This window comes from Muscardinus avellanarius (genome assembly GCF_963383645.1).
Source record: "Muscardinus avellanarius genome assembly, chromosome: 2".
NCBI classification, from domain to species: Eukaryota; Metazoa; Chordata; class Mammalia; order Rodentia; family Gliridae; genus Muscardinus; species Muscardinus avellanarius.
Window position 1 is genome coordinate 83251540 of NC_137787.1, and position 12757 is coordinate 83264296.

At 40.3% G+C, this 12757-nt stretch overlaps 1 protein-coding gene across 3 annotated transcripts in view; it reads left to right on the top strand.

Moving 5' to 3' along the window:
* The window catches only part of CACNB4 (calcium voltage-gated channel auxiliary subunit beta 4), a gene marked incomplete at its 5' end in the record, with an annotated part of 279573 nt that overhangs the window by 233871 nt on the left and 32945 nt on the right, over positions 1 to 12757 (top strand). For 2 of the 3 annotated variants that reach the window (XM_080690244.1, XM_080690245.1), the window contains 2 exons: positions 6033 to 6163; positions 11527 to 11603. In XM_080690244.1, the coding sequence (XP_080546370.1) occupies positions 6033 to 6163; positions 11527 to 11603 (208 nt within the window). The remainder of the gene's footprint in view (positions 1 to 6032; positions 6164 to 11526; positions 11604 to 12757) is intronic. The other variant, XM_080690246.1, reaches the window with a different exon arrangement.

Below are 12757 nucleotides of genomic sequence, written 5' to 3' on the forward strand. Positions count from 1 at the left end.
CCTGCCAAAAAGCCAAGGCTGGGAACAGCGCCGAGCCAGTCTGACCAGAGACGAGACCTGAGGAAGTGGCACTGTGGTGCCAAAGTTGATTTTCTAGGCCTTCCACATCCATTCATTCCCACCTGAGATTTAGAAGCCTGAGCTCATTGCCTGTGTGTACCACACACTCACCACATTGGATCGCTGTCAAGCTTTGAAATCATAGGACGGATTTAGGACAGAAATGTGCTCCTCTGGTCACTTGTTTTGTTTTGTTTTATTCTGCAATGTTGGGGATCAAACCCAGTGTCTTGCACATGCTAAGCAAGCACTGTACCACTGAGATATGCCCCAGCCTATCTTTTAATCTTTTTGTGTGGCTACAGAGTCATAGATTAATGGGTCCAATTTAGGGAAACAAGACTTTGGTGGCATGGCACCTACCCAGAAGGGACCATTTACAGGAGATGTTATAATTACAGACACAAGGCTACCATCCTGTGAAGTGTGATTTTTGGAACCAACATGAGAGTATATAATCATCACTAGAAAGTATTAAAAGAAAAGGATAGAGGACTCTGGGAAACAGAGAGCTGAAAGGGTTGAATAATACAAGGGAAACTTGAGAACTTGCATCTAGAAAGATGGAATAGAGACAGCAAAAATGTTTATTTACATGAGTGAGGTACATTGAAATTCTACCTCACATCAGGCATTGTGCTGGATATCAGAGGATCAGCCATGAGGATCACTGACCCTGTGGACAGGAAGCTCTGGATCTGGTGGGGGAGATAAACACACATACATAATTCCTGCAAATTCTATATAGAAAAATGGGGTTTACTACAGAAGTGGCGAAGCTGAGAGAGTCTGGGCTGGGGCAGTGGTGGGCATCGGTGGAAGGAATGGCCTCAAGCACCCCGTGTGGCCAGAGGGTAGTGCCGAAGTGATACAGAGCAGGATCCAAGTCAGAGAGGCCAGCGCTGGACCAAAAAAGCACCTTCTGGGACATGCCAAGAAGCCTGTCCTGTATCACTAGGCAGTGGGCTAGAGAGAGATTTGAAATGAAGGACAGATGTGACCAATCTTGTATGTTAGGATAATAACTCTTATTGGCAAGGGAGCATTGGCCAGGTGGTGGTTGTAGCAGAGAAGATGGAGAGAGGGAGCAGCGTGGAGAGAGTCTGGGGTACATAGGCAGGAGCTGAAGATTTCACATGTGTAAGGAAAGTGGGGAAGGTGTGGGAGGGAGAAAAGAGTGATGGAGGCCAGGTTTTTGGCATCAGGACAGAGGATGGTATCAACCTCTAGTATCAGCTAGCAAAGCAAAGAAGGCAGAGAGAGGAGCCGACCTGTTGCAGGGGTGGATGTGGTTGTGAATTTGCATTTGGGTGCCTTGTGCCTGGGATGTTGTGAAACTCCTCTTGGTGATGCTGGAAAGGCCCTTATCCACATTATCTAGAGGATTGTAATGTTAATGTGCTTTTTCTGAGTGCTTTTGGTTGAACAGAAGAATGAGTTCTAGTCAGGAGAAGACAGCATAGGGTTGAAGAAGCCTTTAATTTTTATTTATCAGTTGATTTTTATTTAATCAATTAACTTACATTAATTGCCTTATTTATTTAATTATTTATTGTGATACTAAGGACTGAACCCAGGGGCATTCTAAGAACCTCTGAGCTATATGCCAAGCCCAATTTTATTTTTTATTTTGAAACAGGGTCTTGCTAAATTGCTGAAGGCCTTGCTATGTTGTGAGACTATCCTGGAACTTACAGTCCTATCTCAGCCTCCCAAGTACTGGGATTGTGTGAGACACCATGCCTGGCTAAAGCCTTTTAAAATTTTTATGTACATTTTTGCTTTTAATATGGGAAAGATTTAAGCATGTTGTCTATGCTGCTTTGTTAAACCCCCAAAAATACATTGGAAGGAAAAGGGACAGCTAAGTAAGGGAGGGCCTGGAGAAGAGGAGAGGAGGCGACACCTGGGGAACAGATGCAGGGTTTAGGCAGAGTCAGGAGGGAGGGCTCACCTTCTTTGAACCTCCTTGTTCTACACTGAGTTTTCCAGTGTGGTTGGGGACAACACTGGAGGATGTTCCCACCTGACAGTCTCCACAAGCTTTGCTAGGAGTGAGGGATCAGAAATAGAATCTTAAAGCCAAGGGCTCAGGAAGGGAAAAGCGACACCTGGAAGGGAGGTGCCTGGAGAATGTGCTACACATAAGCGCATCACTTAAAGTCACTGAACCCACCAGCACTTCTCCCCGTTCACAATGACAGGCGCATGGTAGATGTATAATGAATTTTGGAAATCATTGTCTTTCAAACTCTGCATTCTACATTCCAAAATGCATGGGATCACTGTCTGTGGGATTGTGAAGGAGGAGGCAGAAGGCTGTAGGGAATGTGTTTGGCAGTGTAGACAGTACTTTCAAGGAGGTTGGCACTGACCAGGCAGTAGACTAAGGAGGACATGAAGCCAAAGAGGTGTTTTTCCAAGAGCTCCTGGAGCACCTGTGTGTGATGATATTGACAACAGACAGAGGGGGAGAGATGGATAGCAAAGCTGAAATGGGCAAAGGGGGAGAGTTTTGAGTAGGCAGGAAAGGTGGGAGCCTTACACTGAGTAGAGGGAAGGGGCTTGAAAAAGGACACTAATTCATTGTTTTACTCAGGGAAAAGAGGAATGGGGATATAGACTGCTCAGAGCTTTAGAAGTGGGAAACTGAGGAAACATCACCATGATGTCTCCTCCCTTCTCGATGTGGGTGAGGTGAGGACATTCACATTTGCCTAGAAGACAGGGATCCATGACCTGAAACATGTGCCCCAGTGCCTGAGTGGTTAAGTTGATTATGTCTCACCATTTCCATCAAAATGACTAAGCCATATTCATTAGTTGCTAACACCCAGTGTTTCCAAGGAGAAACAACACTGAAAAAAGAAGAAAAAAAAAGAGAAGTTCTCCCACGTTACATGCACGCTCACTCACACCAGCTTTCCAACGGCTATATTGGATTGCTTTCTTGCATTCTATAAGTATTCTCTTATTTATTTCTTATCATTTTAATTTTCCACAGTTATGAGGCACAGTCTGATCAGGCTTCTTCACATTTCCATCTCAAACTTTTGACATTTTTTATCAACATATAGTATTTATGTATATTGACAAGGTACAATGTGAAATAACAAACCACTTATACCTGATAAAATCAAGGTAACTAACATTTCCATTTCTTTATCGGTACTTTGAGTTTGGATCCTTCATGCTCCTCTCTGTCACTATTCAGTTTATCCTGTTGGCTTTTTGGGGGATGTGTACCATTTGTTTATTTGTTTATTTATTTACTTATTATTTACTTATTTATTATTTATGCGGTACTGCGGATGAAACCCGGGGGCATCCTACCTCCAAGCTATACCCCCAGCCCTATTTTTAAATCTTTATTTGGAAACAGGGTCTCACTGAGTTGCAAAGGGCCTCACAATGTAGCTGAGGCTGGCCATGAACCTGGATCCTCCTGTCTCGGCCTCCAGAATGCTGGGATTACAAGCGGGCACCACCATACCTGGCTTGGGATGTGTAGATTTAAACCTGAAACTTTCTCTTTAGTCTGGTCTCTTAATATATAGTGTTCAGCTGGTAACCTGATAGATCAGAGCCACTTGTTTTCTGATCTTGAAAGATCAGATTTTAGTATATCTTAGAAAAAGAAGATGCTCATCATTTTAGGGAAATCAAAATGAAAAAGATTAGAACAACATTAAGGCGACCTTTCTGGAAAGCTGGCACGAGCTTCCAGAACATCAGCCACACAAAGAATGCCTCCTATAGTTGAGTTGTAGCCGGTCATCCATCTGTCACCTAGAAAGACATCTCTCACACACTCTTTTAAGTACTTTCTTAGTGAGAAAGAAGCTTCAAGGCAGAGAAGAGTGACAGCTGTGTTTGTCCCCAAAGCCAAATGACGAGTGGATTAAACTCTTGCCTTTACATTTTGACTTTCTCCTAAGGCGCTCAGAGAACTTTCACTCACATTGAGTCAGACTTACCGCATTTCAGCTGTTTCCTAGAACTAAATTAAACCATTTTGGGAAGTTGCATTAACCACCTTAGGAAGCCCTTTAAGGTCACTCGGGTACCATTTAACAAATTAGTATTCCAGTGGGCTCACTTAATTTCAGGAAATAACTTGAGCCCTTGGAAACTGTGACTCATGGTCTGTCTTGTCCCCATTGCAGTAAAATTTAAATTCCAGGCCTATGCACCAAAGATTCTAAAAGGGTATTCTTGCCTTTTCTTATTGACAAGTTAGCCTTCTTATTTTAGTCCTGTCATCCTAAAATAAAAGATTGGAAGGTGGGCAAAACTAAGACCTAGATTGTTCAAGATTTTATATTAGGTCAACTCACATTTCTTTCAGTGAAGTCTTATATTTCATTCCACACATGTCTTGTGTAGGAGCTGCATGTATAAAAAAGATCAAATCCTACCATACCATTTTCTTTTGCGTGTAAGGCTATTACTCAGAATTACTCAAAGTACTCAGAATTTCATGCTGTGGTGATTCAATGAAACCATCCAATCTTCCTTCACAATGTGTCAGTATCCTAGACAGGTAAATTCTACTTTTATTTGAGTTAAGCAAAGCATCCTACATGTAGTAGTTACATTCTGAAAATATAAACATATACAGGATCAAAGAGAGAAAGAGAAAATAATCCTGCCCGACACTGATAAAGACAGGGAAGGAAGTTTTAAAAATCATCTCTAGAGGGTTTAACAATAGAATTATCTCTAATGCACATGATGTACTTTAACAAACATATCAAAGTCAATCACCAAGCCAAACATGAGAAGGAGAGAGGGGGAGGGGATGGGGTGGGAACTGGGTAAGGGCTAATTGGGTGATGTGTGCGTGCATGTCTCCACCATCTTGCATCCTGTCAAGGTGTATGAATACAATGCACCAATAAAATAAATAAATAAAAATAAAAAACAGTAGAACTGATATCTGTTTTCTAAAAATGACTTAGCAGAAACCTTCCCTTGAGGCTGGTGGCTTGGTCTAAATTGCTATCTACGCTAAGATTCAGCAAATCAATAATTATAAATGCAGCTGTGCTGACCTATGCAGTAAGGCCATATTGACAGTCTTTCCCCACATTGGTTGAAACCTTTGTGTAGACTTGTAACTAAGTTTACATGTCATGAAACTGTTTCTAAGTGGAGTGGAAACCTTGGAGTTCTTGTTGGCTCTGGGCCATTTGAGTATTATTTCCAAAATTCTCTGTACAAATTGATACTATGCTCAGACTTTATGAATGTAGGCTTCTTTTTCTTCAGATAGCAAGATGGACCTTAAATTGCAAAGCTGTATTTCCAAAGATAGATGACAGTAGTATTATGGATTTTTTTACCTGAATGCTTAAAAACTAACAGACTATTGAATGTGTTTTATCTGAGATGTATCGATCTTGCCTTCCATAGCTCCATTTACATTAGTTCATATTTTGCTCAATAAAATCTATTGCTGAAGAATTGGGTAGGGCTTTTTAACAAAGACCAAAGAAATCCAAAGGTTAGGGCTGACTTGGATAAAGTTGGCCAACTACAATCTTAAGTTGAGGCTGACCCACTGCCTGTGTTGTAAAGAAAAGTTTTATTGAAACACTACCACGTGCACTTATTTGTTCTGCGGCTGCTTTCACACTAGGATAGCAGATTCAAGTAGTTGTGGCAGAGACCATATGGCCTATAAAACCTAAAATATTTACTATCAGAGCCTTTACAGGGAAAAGTCTGGAGAAACCGTGTTAGTCTATGAGCCTAAACTATTTACTACAATAAGCATAATATATTATAAATTGCATTTATATGTACAAATTTATGTATAAATTATATTTATATGTATATATAATTGTATTTATATGTAGAATGTAGTATGCCATATAAATAGTTTTGTTTTTCTGGTCCCCTTAAATTAATTCCTGGAGTGTGAAGATAAGTGAATTACTATTGATAGCAGTTTTCCTTCTGCATTCCAGAAATATAACAATGATTGGTGGATAGGAAGGCTGGTGAAAGAGGGTTGTGAGATTGGCTTCATCCCAAGTCCTCTCAGATTGGAGAACATACGGATTCAGCAAGAACAAAAGAGAGGACGTTTTCACGGAGGGTAAAGTCCCATTCTTTCTAGAACCAACCAGCTTCCCTCCCTCCCTTCCTTCTTTCCTTTCTTCCTTTCTTTTTGTATGTAGGAAAATTAGATGATATTTTCAAATTTGCTTATTCTATTAAAAGTGCTTTTAAAGTCAAAGATACTTTTGTGCACACAGGGTGTTTCTGAAATTGACACAAACAGATTTCAGATTTCACTCTCTCCTTTGCATGCTGAAGCCCAGCACTGCTTCAGTCCCCAAGGATTTCACTGTGCAGATGTGTTCTGTGGCCTCAGCAAAGCCTCCTTGGAACTTGAGCTTTACACTGTGAGAGTCGCGCAGGGCACCGTTTGTCAGAACAGCACATGGACGCTGGCCTGACTTGGCATGACGGCTTTTCTTGGGTCGCTCTCAAGGACTCTTTCTCACGTGGCACAGAATATGATGGTGCGTAGGCAGTACTATTAGCTCCTTTTGTGGCATCCACAATCTCTGGGTACTGGTGTGAAGACAGTGTAGCTCAGGTGAATCAGCCTCTGGTGACCTGGTGAAGCCGCTGGATAGACCTTGGTCAGAGCGCTGGTCGTTCAAGGTCCCAGGAACACAAGCTCAGCCTGAGAGAAGAGGGATACAATCCTACTGAGCCTGCATCTATTATACTGTAGCTTGTGCTGAAGCATTGACTTGATATGTTATATTTTTGAAAGCTCTAACATAGAAGCAGTTTTTTTTTCTCTCTTGAGCCTCAACTTTCATGTTCTGTTGGTCTCCTTTGTTATTCAAGAAACTCTTTTGCTTTATTTTTGTTTAGGGTTACTGGGGATTGAACCCAGGGACATTCTATTTCCAAGCTATATCCCTAGCCCTATTTTATTTATTTATTTATTTATTTACTTATTTACTGGTACTGGGGTAGAACCCAGGGACTTTTCTGCCTCCAGGCTATACTCCCAGTTCCTGAGAGTCTCACTAAGTAGGTGAGGCTGCTTTGAACCTGTGTGATCCTCCTTCTCAGCCTCCCAAGTGCTGGGATTACAAGCGTGCACCAGCATGCCCAGCCCAGCCCAGCCCTATTTTAGTTTGATATAGGGTCTCACTAAGTTTCTGAGGATCTCACTAGGTTTCTAAGGCTGTCCTTGAACCTGCATTTCCCAGGTCCTGGGATTACAGGTGTGTGCCATTGTGTCCAGCCTCTTCTGTTTTTTAGTGTACCTGGTGCCTTTGTCCTCATGGGGACCTTTTCAATAGTAGTAGTAGATAACAGGAGTACAGTTAATCTCACTTTTAATTATTGATCTGTTTAGTATATAACATGCCTGAAATAATATCATCTCTGAATCCTTTTGTCCCCTGTACTCTAGTCTTTTTGTCTCCCTTGCTCCTCCGTAAACACCCCTGTGTGTTGAAGTTATGGCTGTGTCCTGAGCCTTTGCATCTTCTGTTTCCTCTTGCTGGAATCCTTTCCTTAACATTTGCACCACATCCTCTGTCATCTGCTCCAGATCTTTGTTGAACATCACCTTTGCAATGACCCCTTTCCTTCCCACCATATTTAAAATTGTGCCCACCCCTTCCCTATACTTCATATTCCTTCCCAGACCCAGCTTTCGCTATTGCCCTTATATAATACTCTCAGGAGTTGTACATATTTACCTATGTATCTTGTTTAGCACTGACATCCCTGCTGGAACGTGACTCACTAACAGTCACATTTATCCCTCTCCTCTGCAGTTGCATTGCTAGCTCCTAGAACTGGGATACAAAATCAGTATTTGCTAAATGAGATAATAAACAGGTGATTAACCTGATTACTTCAAGGTGTTATTGTTACCATTATTATTATGCCATAATAGTATCATATATTTTTAACTAAATGCTCACTTTGTGGTAGGAGCAGCAATCTAGCAGACGGGGTCTGATTTTGTCATTATAGCAAGCCTCTGAGGTACAGGAAGCTTTTGTGTCTTATAAATGGGGAAACCAAGGCTCGAGGACACTATGGTGCACCAAGGTCCCGTAACTATTAAGTGTCAAGGTTAGGATGGGAAATCAGATTTTTCTCACTGTAAGCATGATGTTCTAGGGCAATGAAAAGGGGAGATGGGGAAGGAGGAGGTAAGCTCCTGACAGCCTCTGCAGGCTCCAGGGAAACTTCCAAAGCACCCACGAGGGCACCAGTGTTGACAAACTTCCATTTCAGGTAAAAAATAATATTATCTGTGACTAACTCCTTGCTGTCCATTTCTAACTCATACCCCTACATAGGATCTTTTTTTATTTTTTTTATTTTTTATTTTTTTTTAATTTTATTTTATTGGTGCACTGTATTCATACATCATAGTGGGATACAAACTTTTGTAGACATACATGCACACATCGCCCAGTCAGCCCCCACCCAATCCCCACCCCATTCTCTCCCCATCCCTCCCTCCCATGCTTGGCTTAGTGGTTGACATCTAGTATTATAGCAATTTATCCAAAATTAAAAATGATAATCTCACATAACAGTTTCATTTGTCTGATACCAAGCTTTTGATGACTTAAAGATAACATTTCAATATTTCTTTTTGCTTTCTTTCTTACCAGAGAATATTTTTTTCTTTTTTTTAGGTGAAACTATCATATATTTATTTTTCAGAAAAAAATCTATCCTGATATGGAATATGGACTCTAGATACCCAAAACAATCTCGAAGCAAAAATAAAGCTAGAAGATGTATATTTTCTGATTTCAAACCATATAAAGCTACAATAATTGAAACAGTGTAGTACTGTTCTAAAGGCAGATATATAGACCATTAGAGTTAAATACAAGCCTAGAGCTAACTTCTTCCCTATATTGTCAAGTTATTTTTGACAAGGTTTCCACGAAGATTTGGTGGTGGAAATAATAATCTTTTAACTAAATATTGTTGAAAAATAATAATTACATGGAAAAGAATAAAATTGGACCCTTACCTAATCCCACATACAAGTATTAACTCAAACTAGATAAAAGACCTAAATATAAATCTTAAGACTATAAACTTTTAGGAGAAAATCTGGGTCATAAAACCTCACAACATTGAAATTGGCAGTGATTTCTTGGATATGATTTCAATGGCACAGGCAACAGAAGAATATACAAACTCCCTAAAAAATAAAAGAAAATATTGTATATCCAAAGACAATGTAAACAGAGTTAAAAGCTACTAATAGAATTGGATAAAATATTTCCAAATGCTATATCTGAAGGTATATTAATATTCCAACTAGAAATCCTAAAAATTAACAACAATAAAGGCAAACAATACAATTTAGAGATAGGTAAAAGACTAACATAAATAATGAATCCCCACAGATAACCAATCTTAGTTGTCTGTTGGATGGAAACTCTTGTTTCTCTGGTTCTGGTGAGTGTTACCTATTTCTTCTTTGTAGTTAATCTCTTTGAGTATTTTCTCTAGCGCTGGTTTTGAAGACATAAATTCCTTCAGTTTCTGTTTGTCATGGAAGCTTCTTATTTCTCCATCTAATTTGATAGAAAGTTTTGCTGGGTAGGAAATTTTTGGCTGGAAGTTGTTTTCTTTCAGAGTTTGGAATATGTTACTCCAAGCCCTTCTGGCTCTCATGACTTGGTTTGGGAAGTCTGGAGTGATTCTAATTGGTTTGCCTCTGAATGTCACTTGGCCCTTTGTTTTTGTTGCCTTTAAGATTCTCTGCTTGGCTTCCACATTGGTCATTTTGACAATTATATGGCGTGGGGATCCTCTTCTCGGATCCTGTCTAAAGGGAGTTCTATAAGTTTCCTGGATCTGTGTATCAACCTCTTGCTCTATATTTGGAAAATTTTCTGCTATTACTTCCTTGAAGAGATTGTTGATCCCTTTGGTATCACTTTCTTTACCCTCCTCTATTCCAATTATTCTTAGGTTAGCTCTCTTAAGATGGGCCCATATTTCTTCAATGTCAGATTCCTGCTGTTGGATATCTTTTTCTAGATTAGAAACTATGCATTCATTTTTGGATTGTTCATCTTCTAAGAGCGAGATTCTGTTCTCTATGTGGTCTAATCGGTTGTTTGTGCTTTGAATTGAGGCCTTTACTTCATTAATTGCATCCTTTATCTCTTTTTGGCTCTCTCTGAGTTCTTTTCGAAGCACCTCTATTATTTCTACAGTTATTTTCCTGATTTGATCTTCTAGAAATCTCTGATTTTCTGTTTTATCAGGTTCTGATGTTGTGGGGTTGTGCACATTCATTACTCCAGTGTTATTCCTCTTTCCCATGATTTCGGAGGTTTGTGCCTTCTCTGGGTTCTTCCCTTGGGTCACTATGGCTTCACTTAAGGTGCTCTGGATCTCGAGTCTGTATTATCTCAGACCCTACTACTCCTTTACTGGGTTGTATCACAGAGTCTCCGACCCAGGGAGTCGATAGATGCTGCTTTAAACTATGGGGGGTGCCAGGTTGCACGCTCTCCTATGGTGTGATATCTCTGCCACCACCACTCCCTCACTGGGTCAAGTCCCAGGAGGCACAATATTGGGATTTCTCCTCTGTGGCCCGCAATTTGACTCACTGTTGAGTACGTAGATGTAGCTGTACTGGACTCGGTGAATTCACTGCTGCTACCGCCGCCGGTGGCAATATGGCGCCTCTGCCACGCCCTCGGCCATGAGGCTGGCGTATTTTTTCTTCTCTGGTTTTGATTTCCACTCTGAATCCCTGCAGCGTGTGCTGAGCTCAGCCACTGGGAGCTTTAAATGCTGTCTGCGCCGAAAGATCCCGCCTGGCTGTTCCGCATCGGCTCACCTCGGCTTGCTGTAGCCGTCCGCTGAGTTCGCCGCTGCCGCCGGCAGTATGGCGCTGCTGCCGCGTCCTCGGGCGCATGTGTCTCCTCTGTGGCCCTGAGCTCTGTTCTCTTTTTGTGGTAATGGAGATTGGTTGTTAGCGGGACTCTTAAGCCCCGCTTTTCTCGGTCGCCATCTTCCCGGAAGTCCCCTTTTTTTAAAACAAATGATTTCTCCAAGTCTTTCTGTCTGTTTTGAGCTGTGTTTGACATCTGCCCGGTTTGCTGGTGACCCATGATAGATAAGCAAGCAGTTCATCAGAAGAACATTCCTCCCTCCTCCTGGGGATTCTTTTGCCTCATTTCTGCATTGAACAACTAGAAGAAATACTTTTGGAAAGTATTTCCGGGTCTTCATTAGTTTTTCACATTCTCTGAGAAATGAGGTCAAAGAAAACATTTGAACAGATTCTTCAAGTTGCTCTCTCTAGCAGGATTTGGTATGCTTTGAATTATTTAGTAGAATTAAGGCCAAAGAAATCCTTGTACTCTCAAGTTTTATTTTCAAAATGTCTAAGAAGTGAGTCTACTATTCCTTTCTATATCCTAGGAAATCAAGTGGAAATTCTTCTTCAAGTCTTGGAGAAATGGTATCAGGGACATTTCGAGCAACTCCCACGTCAACAGGTAAGGGGTTTAGTTAACTCTTTTAATGGGATATATTCCTTTTTTTAAATATTGGAACACATATGCAGGCATTGTTACTAATTTGAAAATAAGCTAAAGGTTTGATTTAAAGGTTCTTTATGTCATCTTTCATTGCTTAGTTGTTTCCAATGATAATTTGTTTTGATTTAAAGAGTACTAGTGACATAAAATTCACATCATTATAGTATAATTTTGAAAAATCTTATTTGTACCCTGAGGTAGTAACTGTCCATTATGTAAACAAATTTGCAGCAATCTCATTATTCTATCCAAGAACCTATCATACCTTAAGATGGTAAGAGCCAATAGAAAATTTTTAAAATTGGATACTCTTAGGAAAATGTTCAGTCTTCATGTAAAGCCTAAAAATGTGTTGGTACAGCCTGAGCTGTCAAGACTGGGAGGGTTGAAGTAGAGACTGAGGTAGGGCCCAGATGACCTTGTTTGTTTATTTGGACAGGGTACAGCTGAGCCCCGGAATTAATGGGGATGAAAAACAGTGGTAGTTCAATAGGGAGTTTGTTGTACCTTCAGAAATTATGAAGGTATCCATTTAGAAACTGTTTTTCTGCCAAAAGATTCTCTGATTCCTTCAGGCTAATTTCATACTGATGCTGCATTAAGGCATCTGGTATTACTAATTCAGAATGGCAAGTCCAAGGCCCTATTCATATATGTCAAAATTGTATTGGTTCTGAGACAGGTTCTTATTCATGTGAATTTTTCCTGATAGCCAGGACTCTGAACCAAACTACATGTGTGGGTTGCTCCCAAATAGACAGGACCTGCTTGGTCTCTTCATCAGATATTGAATATATTTTATTTTATTCCCATATACTTCACATCCAAGGGCATTGCAACTTTTCACTGTTATGAATAAGAAAGAACAGGAATAACTAATTATCAGTCAATCTGAAATTGAAAAACAATATACTAAAAAATCAGCATTCCAGAAAATGAAAAAAAAAATGTTTACAGACTTGAAAACTTATCTCATAGTTCACAAAGTTAGAAATATAGAAGAATGAGGTGATAGTCATTTTTTAATCAAATTGTTATTCTATTTCTTTTCATCACACTTATTTGTTCAGCTTGTCTTCAGCTACACTGTTGTGCTTGCAGGGGGAACAAAC